This window comes from Vipera ursinii, assembly GCF_947247035.1.
Source record: "Vipera ursinii genome assembly, chromosome: 5".
NCBI classification, from domain to species: domain Eukaryota; kingdom Metazoa; phylum Chordata; class Lepidosauria; order Squamata; family Viperidae; genus Vipera; species Vipera ursinii.
Window position 1 is genome coordinate 67,291,422 of NC_139518.1, and position 12,402 is coordinate 67,303,823.

At 40.4% G+C, this 12,402-nt stretch overlaps 1 protein-coding gene across 16 annotated transcripts in view; it reads left to right on the forward strand.

Moving 5' to 3' along the window:
* The window catches only part of JAKMIP3 (Janus kinase and microtubule interacting protein 3), a gene marked incomplete at its 5' end in the record, with an annotated part of 61,579 nt that overhangs the window by 29,296 nt on the left and 19,881 nt on the right, over positions 1–12,402 (forward strand). For 12 of the 16 annotated variants that reach the window (XM_083364752.1, XM_083364744.1, XM_083364753.1 and 9 more), the window contains 3 exons: positions 1,945–2,073; positions 3,103–3,231; positions 5,507–5,590. In XM_083364752.1, coding sequence (XP_083220878.1) covers positions 1,945–2,073; positions 3,103–3,231; positions 5,507–5,590 — 342 coding nt within the window. The remainder of the gene's footprint in view (positions 1–1,944; positions 2,074–3,102; positions 3,232–5,506; positions 5,591–12,402) is intronic. The other 4 variants (XM_083364755.1, XM_083364756.1, XM_083364748.1 and 1 more) reach the window with 2 other exon arrangements.

A 12,402-nucleotide genomic window follows, 5' to 3' on the forward strand; every position in this document is an offset into this window, starting at 1 on the left:
GTAGGTTGATGTAACTTTTATTAATATATAAGTAAAATATAAACTGATTTAAAAGGATGTTATATCTAGATCAGACATGTCAAACACAAGGCCCGGTGGCCACATCCGGCCCGCGAAGTGGTTTCATGTGGCCCACGAAGCAATCCTGGAAACAGTGAGGGAACGGCCCCCACTGCCTTGGCCCTGGCCCAGAGACCCTCAGATCTGTCCCACTCCTGCCCAGGCCCCCATAGGCACCCTTGATGCAAACTATGTAGGGCTGGCCACGCCCACCCAGTAGGCCATATGCACTCTAGCCACGCCCACCCAGTAGGCCACGCCCACCCTGGCCACATCCACCCGGCCCCCTGAGGGCAACCGCAATGCTGATGCGGCCCTCAATGAAATTGAGTTTGACACCCCTGATCTAGATACTATAAGACAGATAAAAAGTATAGTATTTTTATAATGTATGACATAAAATATTGGGACGATATACCTAAATGGGAAAATTTAGACAGTGAGATGACTAATATGAAGAAATTATGACTGATAAGAATTGGACTGAATATAAGAGAATCTAAGCAAACAAAAATTAAAAAAATAGGATGCATGCTGAATTAATGAGATGATGGTTATGAGAATAATATAAGCTGAAAAAAATGTTATTTAGAGAGATTATTATTATTTGTATAAATATAAAAAATGCCTATACCTAATCATTTATATATTGAAAATATTAAGAATTATATTTTGGCTAAGGTTGAAGAAGGAAAATACAAATGGGAGAAGGGAAGGTCAAAGAAATGTATTATCAAGTGGTAGATTAATTATGGAATTATCAAATTTAATCATTCTTCACTGTTAATTAATTATTACTGTCCTTTTTTTTCTTGCTAAAATATAAACCAAGACAACACGCTGTACACCAGGCACTGGAGATTGTTATAATTAAAAACCAAAAAATATCTATTAAAAAAACAAACTGATCTCTGCATATGAGTCTGTCAGTCTTTATTCCTGAACATCTGGCAACAGCTTCTTAGAAGCCAGAAGAGCTAAGCAAATCTCGGCTATTTCCTCAACATTTCTCCCTAAATTTCAGAAGCTTAAACATCTCCCCGTAGTGAATTGCAGCAAAGTGAATTCCAAGAAATTTCTACTTGCTTTCTTATCTTGATTCTTGACTAAAATAAACACTTGTTCTTTGCTTATTTGGAGCTATTTAATGGAAAGATATTTCCCTCCTCCATGAGTAAAATAGCCCAAACTCTTTAGAATACTGGAAAAGTGGGATATTCTTGGTAAACTATAACCTTTATTTTCAATCAGTATATATGAAAGGGTGCCAATCTGTTCTCTTATTATCTTTTTAAAGACAATATAAGTCCTACCATAGAGCTTTTTCATCTCTACCAATCCCTAAATCAATTATTTTGCAAAACCTTCCATTCTGACGCTCTCCTTCCCCCATCCATTCCTTCTCAATTTATACCCCCTCTTCTTATCCCTCTTTTTAAGCTGTTCTTCCTAAACATCTTTATCTCCACAAAAGTCCATTTAAAGATTTTTCTTCCAGTTCACAATCCCATTTTTATGCACTGAGAGGATACTTATAGATGATAGTGCCAATTTTTTTATCCCACGATAGATTAAATATCAAGTTTACTCTCATTTGTGATGATTCTCTAGTGAAATTATAGAAGATTTATGCTGGTTCAAAAGCTGCCTCAGTATTCATTATGATTAGGAAACCATGAAGTGCACTTGATGGATAATTATTACTTACTCTGCTGCCCCTTTGTATGACAGATCTGATAAACTACTATATAATGAGAAAAGTGCTGAAATTCATAAATAGCCCTGCAGTCCAGAAGAAGGAAATCTAATCATTCCTTATGTCTGTTATGCTTAACATCTTTGCAACTATGGCTTGTTTGTACTTACACATTGTCATTTGGTCAGAAGCCAGTGGTGGAAACATTTTTTGGGTATGATGAAGAAGCCTCTCTTGAATCTGACGGCTCTTCAATCTCATATCAAACGGATCGAACAGATCAAACTCCCTGCACACCAGAAGATGACTTGGAAGAGGTAATTTATGATATGTATAATGTTCAAAAAGGAACTTATGCTTAAAGAGATACTATATGGAATGTAATTAAATGTATTCTTGTTCTAGTAGTAATAATATAAACTTTGCAGGGAGATCATTGCAGTATACCATTGACCATGAGCCACAAGGTCTCTTCTAGAGCTGACTTCAAAATGGAGAATATTTCTATCTTATATTTAGAGTGAGGTGTGGTGACTCAGTGGCTTAATGACACTGAGATAGTCTCAGCTCCAGCTAGCACTGCATAGCACGGTGAGCTTCTGTCACTCACCTCGGCTTCTTTCCACCTGACAGTTCAAAAGCATGTTTGATGCAAGTAGATAGATAGGTACCATTTCTGTGGGGAGATGAGCTGGTACGGTGTGCATTAGGCAGATTCCTGGCAGCTCTGAACCTTCCCAGTTGAAGCTCCTGTTTGCAAGGCAACCCCGGGAAGGGAAGGGGCCTTGGGTGATGCTGGAAGAAGAGCCACTCATCTCTCTGGTGTGAAGCCAGCTGACCCTCCTGTGGTGCACCTTGGGAAGCACACAAGTGTTTCCTGTAATAGGGCTAGTACCTTGGTAAGCCAAGCTACTATTCTGCAATAGCATTGTGGTCTCCTGGCTACTATAACAATGCCATATGCTAATAATAATAATAAATTATGTTTAGAGAAAATGTTAATTTAAATAGATTATATGTGATCATTGTTGACTCTTGGGGACCACATAGATAGATTAGCTCCAAAGTATCTGTTAAGTCGCACTCTGGTCCAAGAAAAATCGTCGGTAGACTTTAAGCTGTGGTTCCTAGTTTGGTCATGTAACTGGGAGACTAGCACAGATTTTGCATTAAAAATATTTTCTGTTAATCCATTAATAAAGGCATAACCTTTTTTTATAATTCTCTCACAGTGTGATTTCATAGAAGAGTTTATACTGTTCATAAACACACTGATGAATGGTATTGATCTGCTTTATCGGGGTCATTGCATCTCCAATTCAGTTTTGCATTCCTTCTCATACTAGGGTATGGCAAAAGAAGAAACAGAATTAAGATTCAGGCAACTGACAATGGAATATCAAGCTTTACAGAGGGCATATGCACTGTTGCAAGAACAAGTTGGAGGGACGTTGGATGCTGAACGAGAAGTTAAGGTCTAAATGGCTTATATTACATGAAAGTAAAGGCTTGTAACCATATCATGTTGTTCTTAAACTTTCTACACATTTTTCAGTTCCCCTCCCTCTCACCTTTAGAACAGGTGTGTTAATCCTTGGCAACTTTAAGACTTGTGGACTTCAATTCCCAGAATTCCCCAGCCAGCCAAGTCTTAAAATGGCCAAGGTTGGAACCCCCCCTCCCCTTCTTTAGAGGGACCTATTTAAAAAGGTATGCTGAGAATGGGGCATTAAAGATACACAGTATAGATTTATGCTTTACTGGGAACCACTCCATGTGTGTTATAAGCTGGGAAGCTATGTAAACATTTTAAATAAAAAACAAATAAATAAATTGTGAGAGGGAGTTGTGTGAAATTATAGGAATGCTCGACATTTAGCAGACTTGCTTTGCTTCTCCCACCAATAAATTAAAAACTACACTTATTAAGAAATCCTTTGATTATTGCATTGCAGGCCACATATTTCCAGCACCCCACCAGCAAAACCAGAGCATCTAAATCATGGCTTTCAGTCTCTTTTTTTCTTTTCCTGGCATACTACAACATTTTTTGTTGATTTAAATTTGGAATAAAATTACAATTGTCTGTCTAATGATGAAGGAAATTATTAAAAATTTACATATAAGCACACACCAAGAATAGCCCTCCTTAGCTTGGAAACAGTGCTTAAAGGAAAACCCTTGACATTAAAGTCTATGGAAATTCTAATCCATGTTCTTGAATATTAAATGCCCATACACATTTCATAAAAATATATTCTAAATTGAATAATTTGAGCATGTGGATTTCTGTTTTCTCTTCCTTGTGGGTCACCTTTTTCAGAAAAGTACCTTATACACATCTCTTTTGTTTAAACATAAAAATTCAGGGAGTAAACTAGATATTTAAATTTGATGAATATGTATTCTAGCCATGTTGTATGGTGGCAGAGCAAGACCTGTTTCCTCTCTCTTCTGGACATGTGACGACACCAACTAGTACTTTTCCTCTGCCTCCACGATATAGGATTTATCTATGCAGTGCTTTTTTTGTAAAAGAAAAAGGTGCCAGAACTCACACGTGTCATACAACCCGCCTTGCCTGCCCTATAACGTTCTATCCAAAAAAGGTGCCGGAACTCCGTTCTGAACGTTCTATGAGAAAAAAAGCCCTGTATCTATGGAATAATATCTCATGGAATATCAGATGCAATAAATCTGAGGTCTCTGAAAGTAAGCAATTTGCATATATAACCTTATTTATTTGTTTATAACTTTATATGTTGTCTCTCTCACTGATAAGACAACTATTGGACAGCATATAAATTGAATGAATGAATATGAAAGCCTGAGCTTTTAAACAAGAGGAACAAACCTTTTGGAAGATGATCTTTGTGGATTTCAGTACTGCAGAAATGGAAATCTAATCACATAATTATCGATCTGCTTCCATATTTTCCAGCGTTCCAGTACAATTCCCAGTTGAAAAACATATGATTTTTTTTCTGAGATATGTCTTGAAGATCAATGTGTTTATACATGCATACTTGAATATATAATTAAGTATACAATTAAACATTAAATGAAATTGCCGTAAAGTGGAAAATACTAATCAACTTATCCCCAGCTAAGAAGTAAACATCCCTAACGAAGACATGTTTTACTTTTAACAAATTTCTTGGATGAAATTGGAATTCAATGGCATTGTAGACAGAAATGCTAGAAAATAAAAAAGTAAATGAAGGGTTATTAGTAAAGTTGTACAGGCACATAATTTTTCACCATTTTGTAACCAATATCCTATGGTTACTGATGGTTATTACATGAAATCAGTTTTTAATAATAGGTGATACAGGATGATGAACATGAAAATGTGCTCCTGAAGTATTGGAATTCGTGTAAGAGAGCTATGGCTGTCTTTAGCATGTATCAGTCCCAATTTCATATCCTTCCATGAAAACATGTCCTAGGCATAAAATGAATGTACAATTGATTTATTTGAATGTGTGACTAAATATTTAAGTGTCTGCTGTATTGGCTTAGACCAGGGGTAGGCAACCTTGGCTCCTTTAGGACTCGTGGACTTCAACTCCTAGAATTCCTGAGCCAGCCAAGCTGGCTCAGGAATTCTGGGAGTTGAAGTCCACGAGTCATAAAAGAGCCAAGGTTGCCTACCCCTGACTTAGACCATTCAGCTTGGTAGGATTGCATTGTAATTTAGCATAGCAGCAATCAGAGTAAGTTTGACATTTCTTCAATCCCATCCTACAGACTCGTGAGCAGCTTCAGGCAGAAATCCAGAGATCCCAAGCTCAAATAGAGGATCTAGAAAAGGCACTTGCTGAACAAGGACAGGTAATATACATTGGAGAAAAAAGTGCTTTGTGCTAGTTCACATTATTGTAACAAATTTATCAAAAGTTATCATTATACGATAACTAACAATAGGACAGTTCACGTGGAAGTATGAGCAAAACCCAATCTCTTGTGTATTCCAAGCTCTTCTGGAGATTGTCCAGGTTTTCCAAAAATAATTTGCTGAATTGAAAATGGTTCTGAACATTGTGTTTGGGATGAAGCAGGCTTGTTTTGGGGTTGAACCATGTAATCTTATATCCCTTTTCCATTTCACGGGATCAATTTCTGGAAAATCACTGAATGATCTAGAGGAAGAGTGGATTTAATTCTGAATTAATTTTCCTGATAATTCCATTCATGGGACATACAGTAAGTCTGAAATATTTCTATATTTCTAAATTTCCTAAGCTAAATCAGTTTATATGTATAAAATAGCCCAAGTAAAATCTCTTTATTGGAAACAGAAATAGAATTCAGTTCCACATTTTCTGATTCCTTCATTCCACTAACCTGCAAGTTATAATTTAAATTATATTTAAATACACCAGTTCCAAATTCTGGACAGATGTAGATCTTAGTTTACTATAAACCATATTTCCTGGTTTTATTTATTGTTTATTTAAATAAACAATAAACAAGTAAGTTTATTTATTAGATTTATATCCTGCCTTTATTCCAAGAACCCAAGGCAGCATGCACAGCATTGTATCCTTGAATTTTCCCCATAGAAACAAATCTGTGAGATAAGTTTGGTGAGAAAGCTAGTGGATCAAAATCCTCTAGTGAGCTGAAGGTTGATTCAAGTCCAGAACCTTCCATATTATAACACATAATGAGCCATGGTGGTACAGTGGTTAGAATGCAATATTGCAGGCTAACTCTGCCCACTGCCAGGAGTTTGATCCTGACCAAGGTCTTCCATTCTTCCGAGATCAGGAAAATGAGAACCAGATTGTTGGGGGCACTATGCTGATTCTGTAAATTGCTTAAAAAGGGCTGTAAAACACTATGAAGTGGTATGTAAGTCTAAGTGCTATTGCTATTAATATTTGCAATGTGCTGCAATCCTGCAGTCCATTTTTATTTATGCTCCTTTTCTATCCATTAAACAATGCTTTATTTTGTGTGAATGGAGCAATGACTATTAAAATTCAAAGCAGAGCAGGCAGAGAGAGAAAGATGGTCTCAGAAAAAAGACAAATGCCAGAAAACGAGAACTGTCCATCAAATAGCTCAAAATGGCTCAAAATCAAATCCAGCAAATTGAATTATACTTGAAAATCAACAAAAAATTAGTGTAGAATGTTCTGAATGGGTTCTGTCTTTAAAATTCACTGAATTCTGTGTTTCAATCTACCAGAATAAACACTGTATAAAAAGACATAATAAGCTTCTATATTTAATGCATTTTATGCAGTTCTGACATCAACATTTTTATATCAATATAAATCAATATTTTATCAGTTATGTATGCTTTTCATTTGATTTATTGTCCTTAAAAAACAGAACTTTGTGATTTCCATTCATATCATGATCTCTTTGGGGAGTTTATATTGCATAGGCTGCTCAATATAGTTTATAGTTTATAGTTTATAGTTTATTTGATTTATATACCGCCCTTCTCCTTGGTGGGACTCAGGGCGGTTCACAGGGCATACATAAGAAACACTATACAAAAATTAAAAAGAATTAAATCCATGCCCAATTAAAAACAGAAGTACAGATTAAAAACAATTAAAAGCCCATAATCCCCCATCAGGCCAGACCAGCTAATTCGAACAGATGGGTCTTCAGGCCCCGACGGAAAGTTCGAAGGTCTGGTGCCATCCGGAGCTCCACCGGCAATTGATTCCATAAAGCCGGAGCCCCCACAGAGAAGGCCCTCCCCCTGGGGGCCACCAGTCGACATTCCCTGACTGGCGGCACCCTGAGGAGGCCCTCTCTGTGGGAACGCACAGGGCGGAGGGGAGTCGATGCCGGCAGCAGGTGGTCCCTGAGGTAACCCGGACCCATGCCATGTAGGGCCTTAAAGATCGTAACCAACACCTTGAACCTCACCCGAAAGACAACTGGTAACCAATGCAGCTCGCGGAGCAAAGGTGTAACATGGGAGTACCGGGAAACTCCCAAGACAACTCTCGCGGCCGCATTCTGTACCAGTTGGAGCCTCCGAGTGGTCTTCAAGGGAAGCCCCATGTAGAGAGCATTACAGTAGTCAAGGCGAGAGGTCACGAGCGCATGAGTGACTGTACACAGGGCATCCCGGTTCAGATAGGGCCGCAACTGGCGCACCAGGCGAACCTGGGCGAAAGCCCCCCTAGTCACGGCCACTATATGCTCTTCCAAAGTAAGCCGTGAATCTAGAAGGACTCCCAAGTTGCGAGCCCTATCCACGGGGGGTAAGAGCTCACCCCCCATAGAAAGAGATGGAACATTTGGAATGTCCCGGGATGCCGGAATGCACAGCCACTCAGTCTTGTCAGGGTTGAGCTGAAGTCTGTTCCTCCCCATCCAGACCCGAACCGCCTCCAGGCAACGGGACATCACGGCGAGGGCATCACTGGGGTGGTTTGGGGTCGAAAAGAAAAGTTGGGTATCATCGGCATACTGATGATACCCAACTCCAAAACCACGAATGATCTCACCCAGCGGTTTCATATAGATGTTGAACAGGAGAGGCGAGAGAACCGACCCCTGAGGAACTCCACAAACGAGAGACCTAGGGGCCGATCTCTGCCCCCCTGCCAACACCGACTCCGAGCGTCCCAGGAGATAGGAGGAGAACCACTGAAGAACTGTGCCTCCCACTCCCAATCCCCTGAGACGCCGCAGCAAGATACCATGGTCGATGGTATCGAAAGCCGCTGAGAGGTCTAATAGGACTAGGACAGAGGAATGTCCCCTATCCCGCGCCCTCCAGAGATCATTCACCAGAGCGACCAATGCCGTCTCCGTGCTGTACCCGGGCCTGAAACCCGATTGGTAGGGGTCCAGATAATCCGCTTCATCCAGGACCAGAGGGAGCTGATGCGCCACCACACTCTCAACAACCTTCGCAAGAAAGCGAAGGTTGGAGACTGGACGAAAGTTGTTCAAAACGGCTGGGTCCAGGGCAGGCTTCTTGAGGAGAGGTCTCACCACCGCCTCCTTCAAGACGGTGGGGAAATAACCCTCACTCAAAGAAGCAGATATAACCGCCTGGAGCCAGCCTCGTGTCCTCTCCCTAGCTGCATAAACCAGCCAGGAAGGGCACGGGTCCAACAAACATGTGGAGGAGCTCAGCCTCCCCATAATCCTGTCCACTTCATCAGGGGTCACAGAATCAAACTCTTCCCAGATAACATTGACAAGACCGCCCGTGTCCTGATCGCCTGACTCTGCCCAGCTGGAGTCCAAACCGGTCCGAATCCGAGCGATTTTATCCGACAGATGATGACTAAATTCCTCGGCACGACCTTGCAAGGGATCCTCCCTCACCTCCTGATTGAGAAGTGAGCGAGTCACCCTAAACAAGGCGGCCGGGCGATTATCTGCGGACGCGATGAGGGTGGAGAAGTAATTACACCTCGCCACCCTCATCGCTGCGAGATAAGACCTAATATAGGTTCTTAACCGCAACCGGTCGGGTTCGGATCGGCTAGACCTCCAGCAGCTCTCTAGGCCCCGTTTCCAGTTGTTTCCCTCTAAATCAAGTATACTCACAATTTATTTATTTTTTTGCTTTAACCATTTTGTTACTTAAATCTAGTACTTGCCAGATGAGTTGGACCTTTACTACTAACCTTTTAATATCCCTAGCCAGAATGGAAAGTGCCATAATGATAGGTATTATATAAAGGTTGAGAGAGGTTGGCTCTCTGTTTAATGTATGTTTACATATTTTGTTTTTCCCGATTCAATTGTTTCCATTTTTTTTTCTGGAAAAGGTGAGCCGAAATTTAGAAGAAATGTCAGAAAATTGATTTTCGAATGTTCAAATATATATGTATTACAACTGAAGTGTGGAGCGGTGTGCGCTAATTAACCTGAAGAGAAATTCTTTTAAAAAATACCAGAGCTTAGCTGATTCTTATAAGACTTGTAAAACCCACTTACCTAACCGAAGAAACTTTAAGTGATTAATATGGAGCGGTGGCAGGAAAAATATTCCATTAACATTTCTCACCCTCCTAATTGGTCAAATAGCACCAGAATGCCTCACCCCTTTTATTTTATTCATTTATTTGTTAAATTTATTTGCCACCTACCTCGCCGTGGGGCTACACTAAGTGGCTTACAACAGTAACAATGGAGAAATGTTAAAGAGGTGTAAATATAATAGTAACAAAGCAATGGAACGATAGAATAAACAGTAAGAAAGAAAACAACAAGACTACAATGATGTAAGAATAAAATATGGATGGGTAGGGAAGCAAGCAACCAGGGGAGAGGTGGGGTTTGCTATCAATCCAGTAGCCACCTCTGGTGTGATTTTGTCTTTAACAGCCAGTCTTTCGTCGCATCGTCGTAGGAGTCAGGCTACTTAGATTCTTTGTGATTTCTTTTCATTGCTCAGGGTGAACCTCTCATTTTCTCTCCTTGTTCTGTACCAGCCTGCTACCGGCCCTGCAGCAAAAGCAGGGACAACCCCTGTACAAACGGCAAGAGGCTGGAATAAAGCCTGCCAAATTTATTAACATAAAACAGAGCAAGACAAGACACCAACCATGAAACAGGAGCTATGAAACAGGAACTATCCAAGCGGTTGCCTTCAGCAAACCAGCCCTCCCACACATTCCCCTTAAATACAGTTCAGGGCGTGGCCTCTCTCTGCCTCCTTCCGAGGTGCCCCATTGCCTTCCTCTGTTTACTCCTGATTGACTGCCTCCTGCATCGGGCGTCCTTGAACAGGGCCAGCTGTGGGTCATCTTCATCCACGCTGTCAGGCTCACACAGCTGGGTCTCCGTCGTGACCAGGTGGGAGGGGCCTGGCTGAGGGCTCTGCAGAGCCTCAAAGCCATCATCAGCAAGCTCTTCAACACCCCCCTCCTCCTCCTCTGAGTCGTCCGACCCAACTGCCGAACCCACAGGCTTACCCTGAATCACAACACTCCTATCCTTACCATCACCCTAGAATTGTTGAGATTCGGCAGCCTTTGTTGGACAATCTAGGAACGTCCAAACACCTGTTGTCTGTGTTCATGCTCATCCTTCCTTGCTGCACACTTAAAAGTCCTTTGACATTCTTTTTCCCCTTTTCAAGCACTGCCTCTACCTAAAGCTGCTGCCAATCTCATTTCCAGGGGGAGGTTGATTTGATTCTTATTTGACCTCTATTTATTTTCTTTTGTAGGAGAAATTTACATTAGAGTTCTAGAGAAAAAAGATATTTTTTCCCTCCCAGAAATGCACTTACTAAATCCATAGCTTAGTTCTTGACTTCATTTAGTTTTAAGCTCAGTTTTGGCTATAAAACTGAGTTTTTGGAAGCTAGCTTGGATGTATATATTATTGAGGGTTCCTGGGTGCTGTCTGAGTTTGGTTGTTTTCTTGCAGATGTTTCATTATCCAAACTAGGTAACATCATCAGTTTATATTCGTGTGGCTTTCCCTGTCAGTGTTGGGGGGTGGGGGGTGGAGGCGTGTTGTCTTATAGATCTTTGTTTGGGCTGTTTACTGTTGGCTTGTTTGGTCATTCTGTGTTTGGGGTATTGGGGTCTGATGTTGTTTATTTATTGTTGGTCTGATGTTAATCTTTGTGTTCATCTGGGTGCTGATTGATGGGGAGGTGTTTTGGTCTTTTTATTCCCTTTTTTGCTTGTTGATTGCCTCTTTTGCATAGTATGGAGATATTGTTTATGTCCATGTGTTTATGTCTATGTGTCTATTGATGACTAATTTGTCAGAATGCCAATGTTTCTAGAAATTCCCTAGCATTTTGGACTTGGCTTAGTCTAGGATGGTTACAGTTTCCCAATTGAAACTATGGTTAAGTCTGTCCATATGTTGTGAAATCGAAGAGTTTTCATCATGTCTTCTGATTGCTGGTTGGTGTTCATGGATGCATTCTGCTAGTCTTCTGCCTGGTTGTCCTACAAAGTCGCTGTTGCAGTCATTACACTGTATGTTGTTAGATGACTCCCGTTTTTTTTTCTGGCTTACTTAGAATGTTTTGAAGGGCTTTAGTTGGCTTGGGTTCTACACTGATTCCATGCAGATGTAGTAGTCCAGGAGTCTTCAAACTTGGCCATTTTATGACTTGTGGACTTCAACTCCCAGAATTCCTCAGCCAGTGTGCCTGGCTGAGGAATTCTGGGAGTTGAAGTCCACAAATCATAAAAGGGCCAAGTTTGAAGACTCCTGTATAGTCTGTTGGTGGTTTCTGAGATGTTTTGATTCATTCCAACTAAGCTCAGAGGGCACCAAAGACCACTCATTTCAACTCTGAGCTACAGATATTTTCCTTTATTGGTATATATTATTGGTGCATAATCCAGAACATAATCCTTTGGGTTAGCTTCTTCTCTTGAACAGATGCTTTGTTCTTGCTTTGTTCCCTCTATTTTTCTTATTTATTTCCTTAGTTATTCTATCATAGAAAATAAAACACAAAACAGTAAAACAAACAAAACGAAATGAAACAAAACCATACATTCAACCCAAAGAAGAAGAAGAAGAAGAAGAAGAAGAAGAAGAAGAAGAAGAAGAAGAAGAAGAAGAAGAAGAAGAAGAAGAAGAAGAAGAAGAAGAAGAAGATAGTGTGTTTCATTTCAGTGGTCTTCAAAAGACTGTTGTAAAGTCAAAATGTATTTTTCTCTAGATGGAAACTA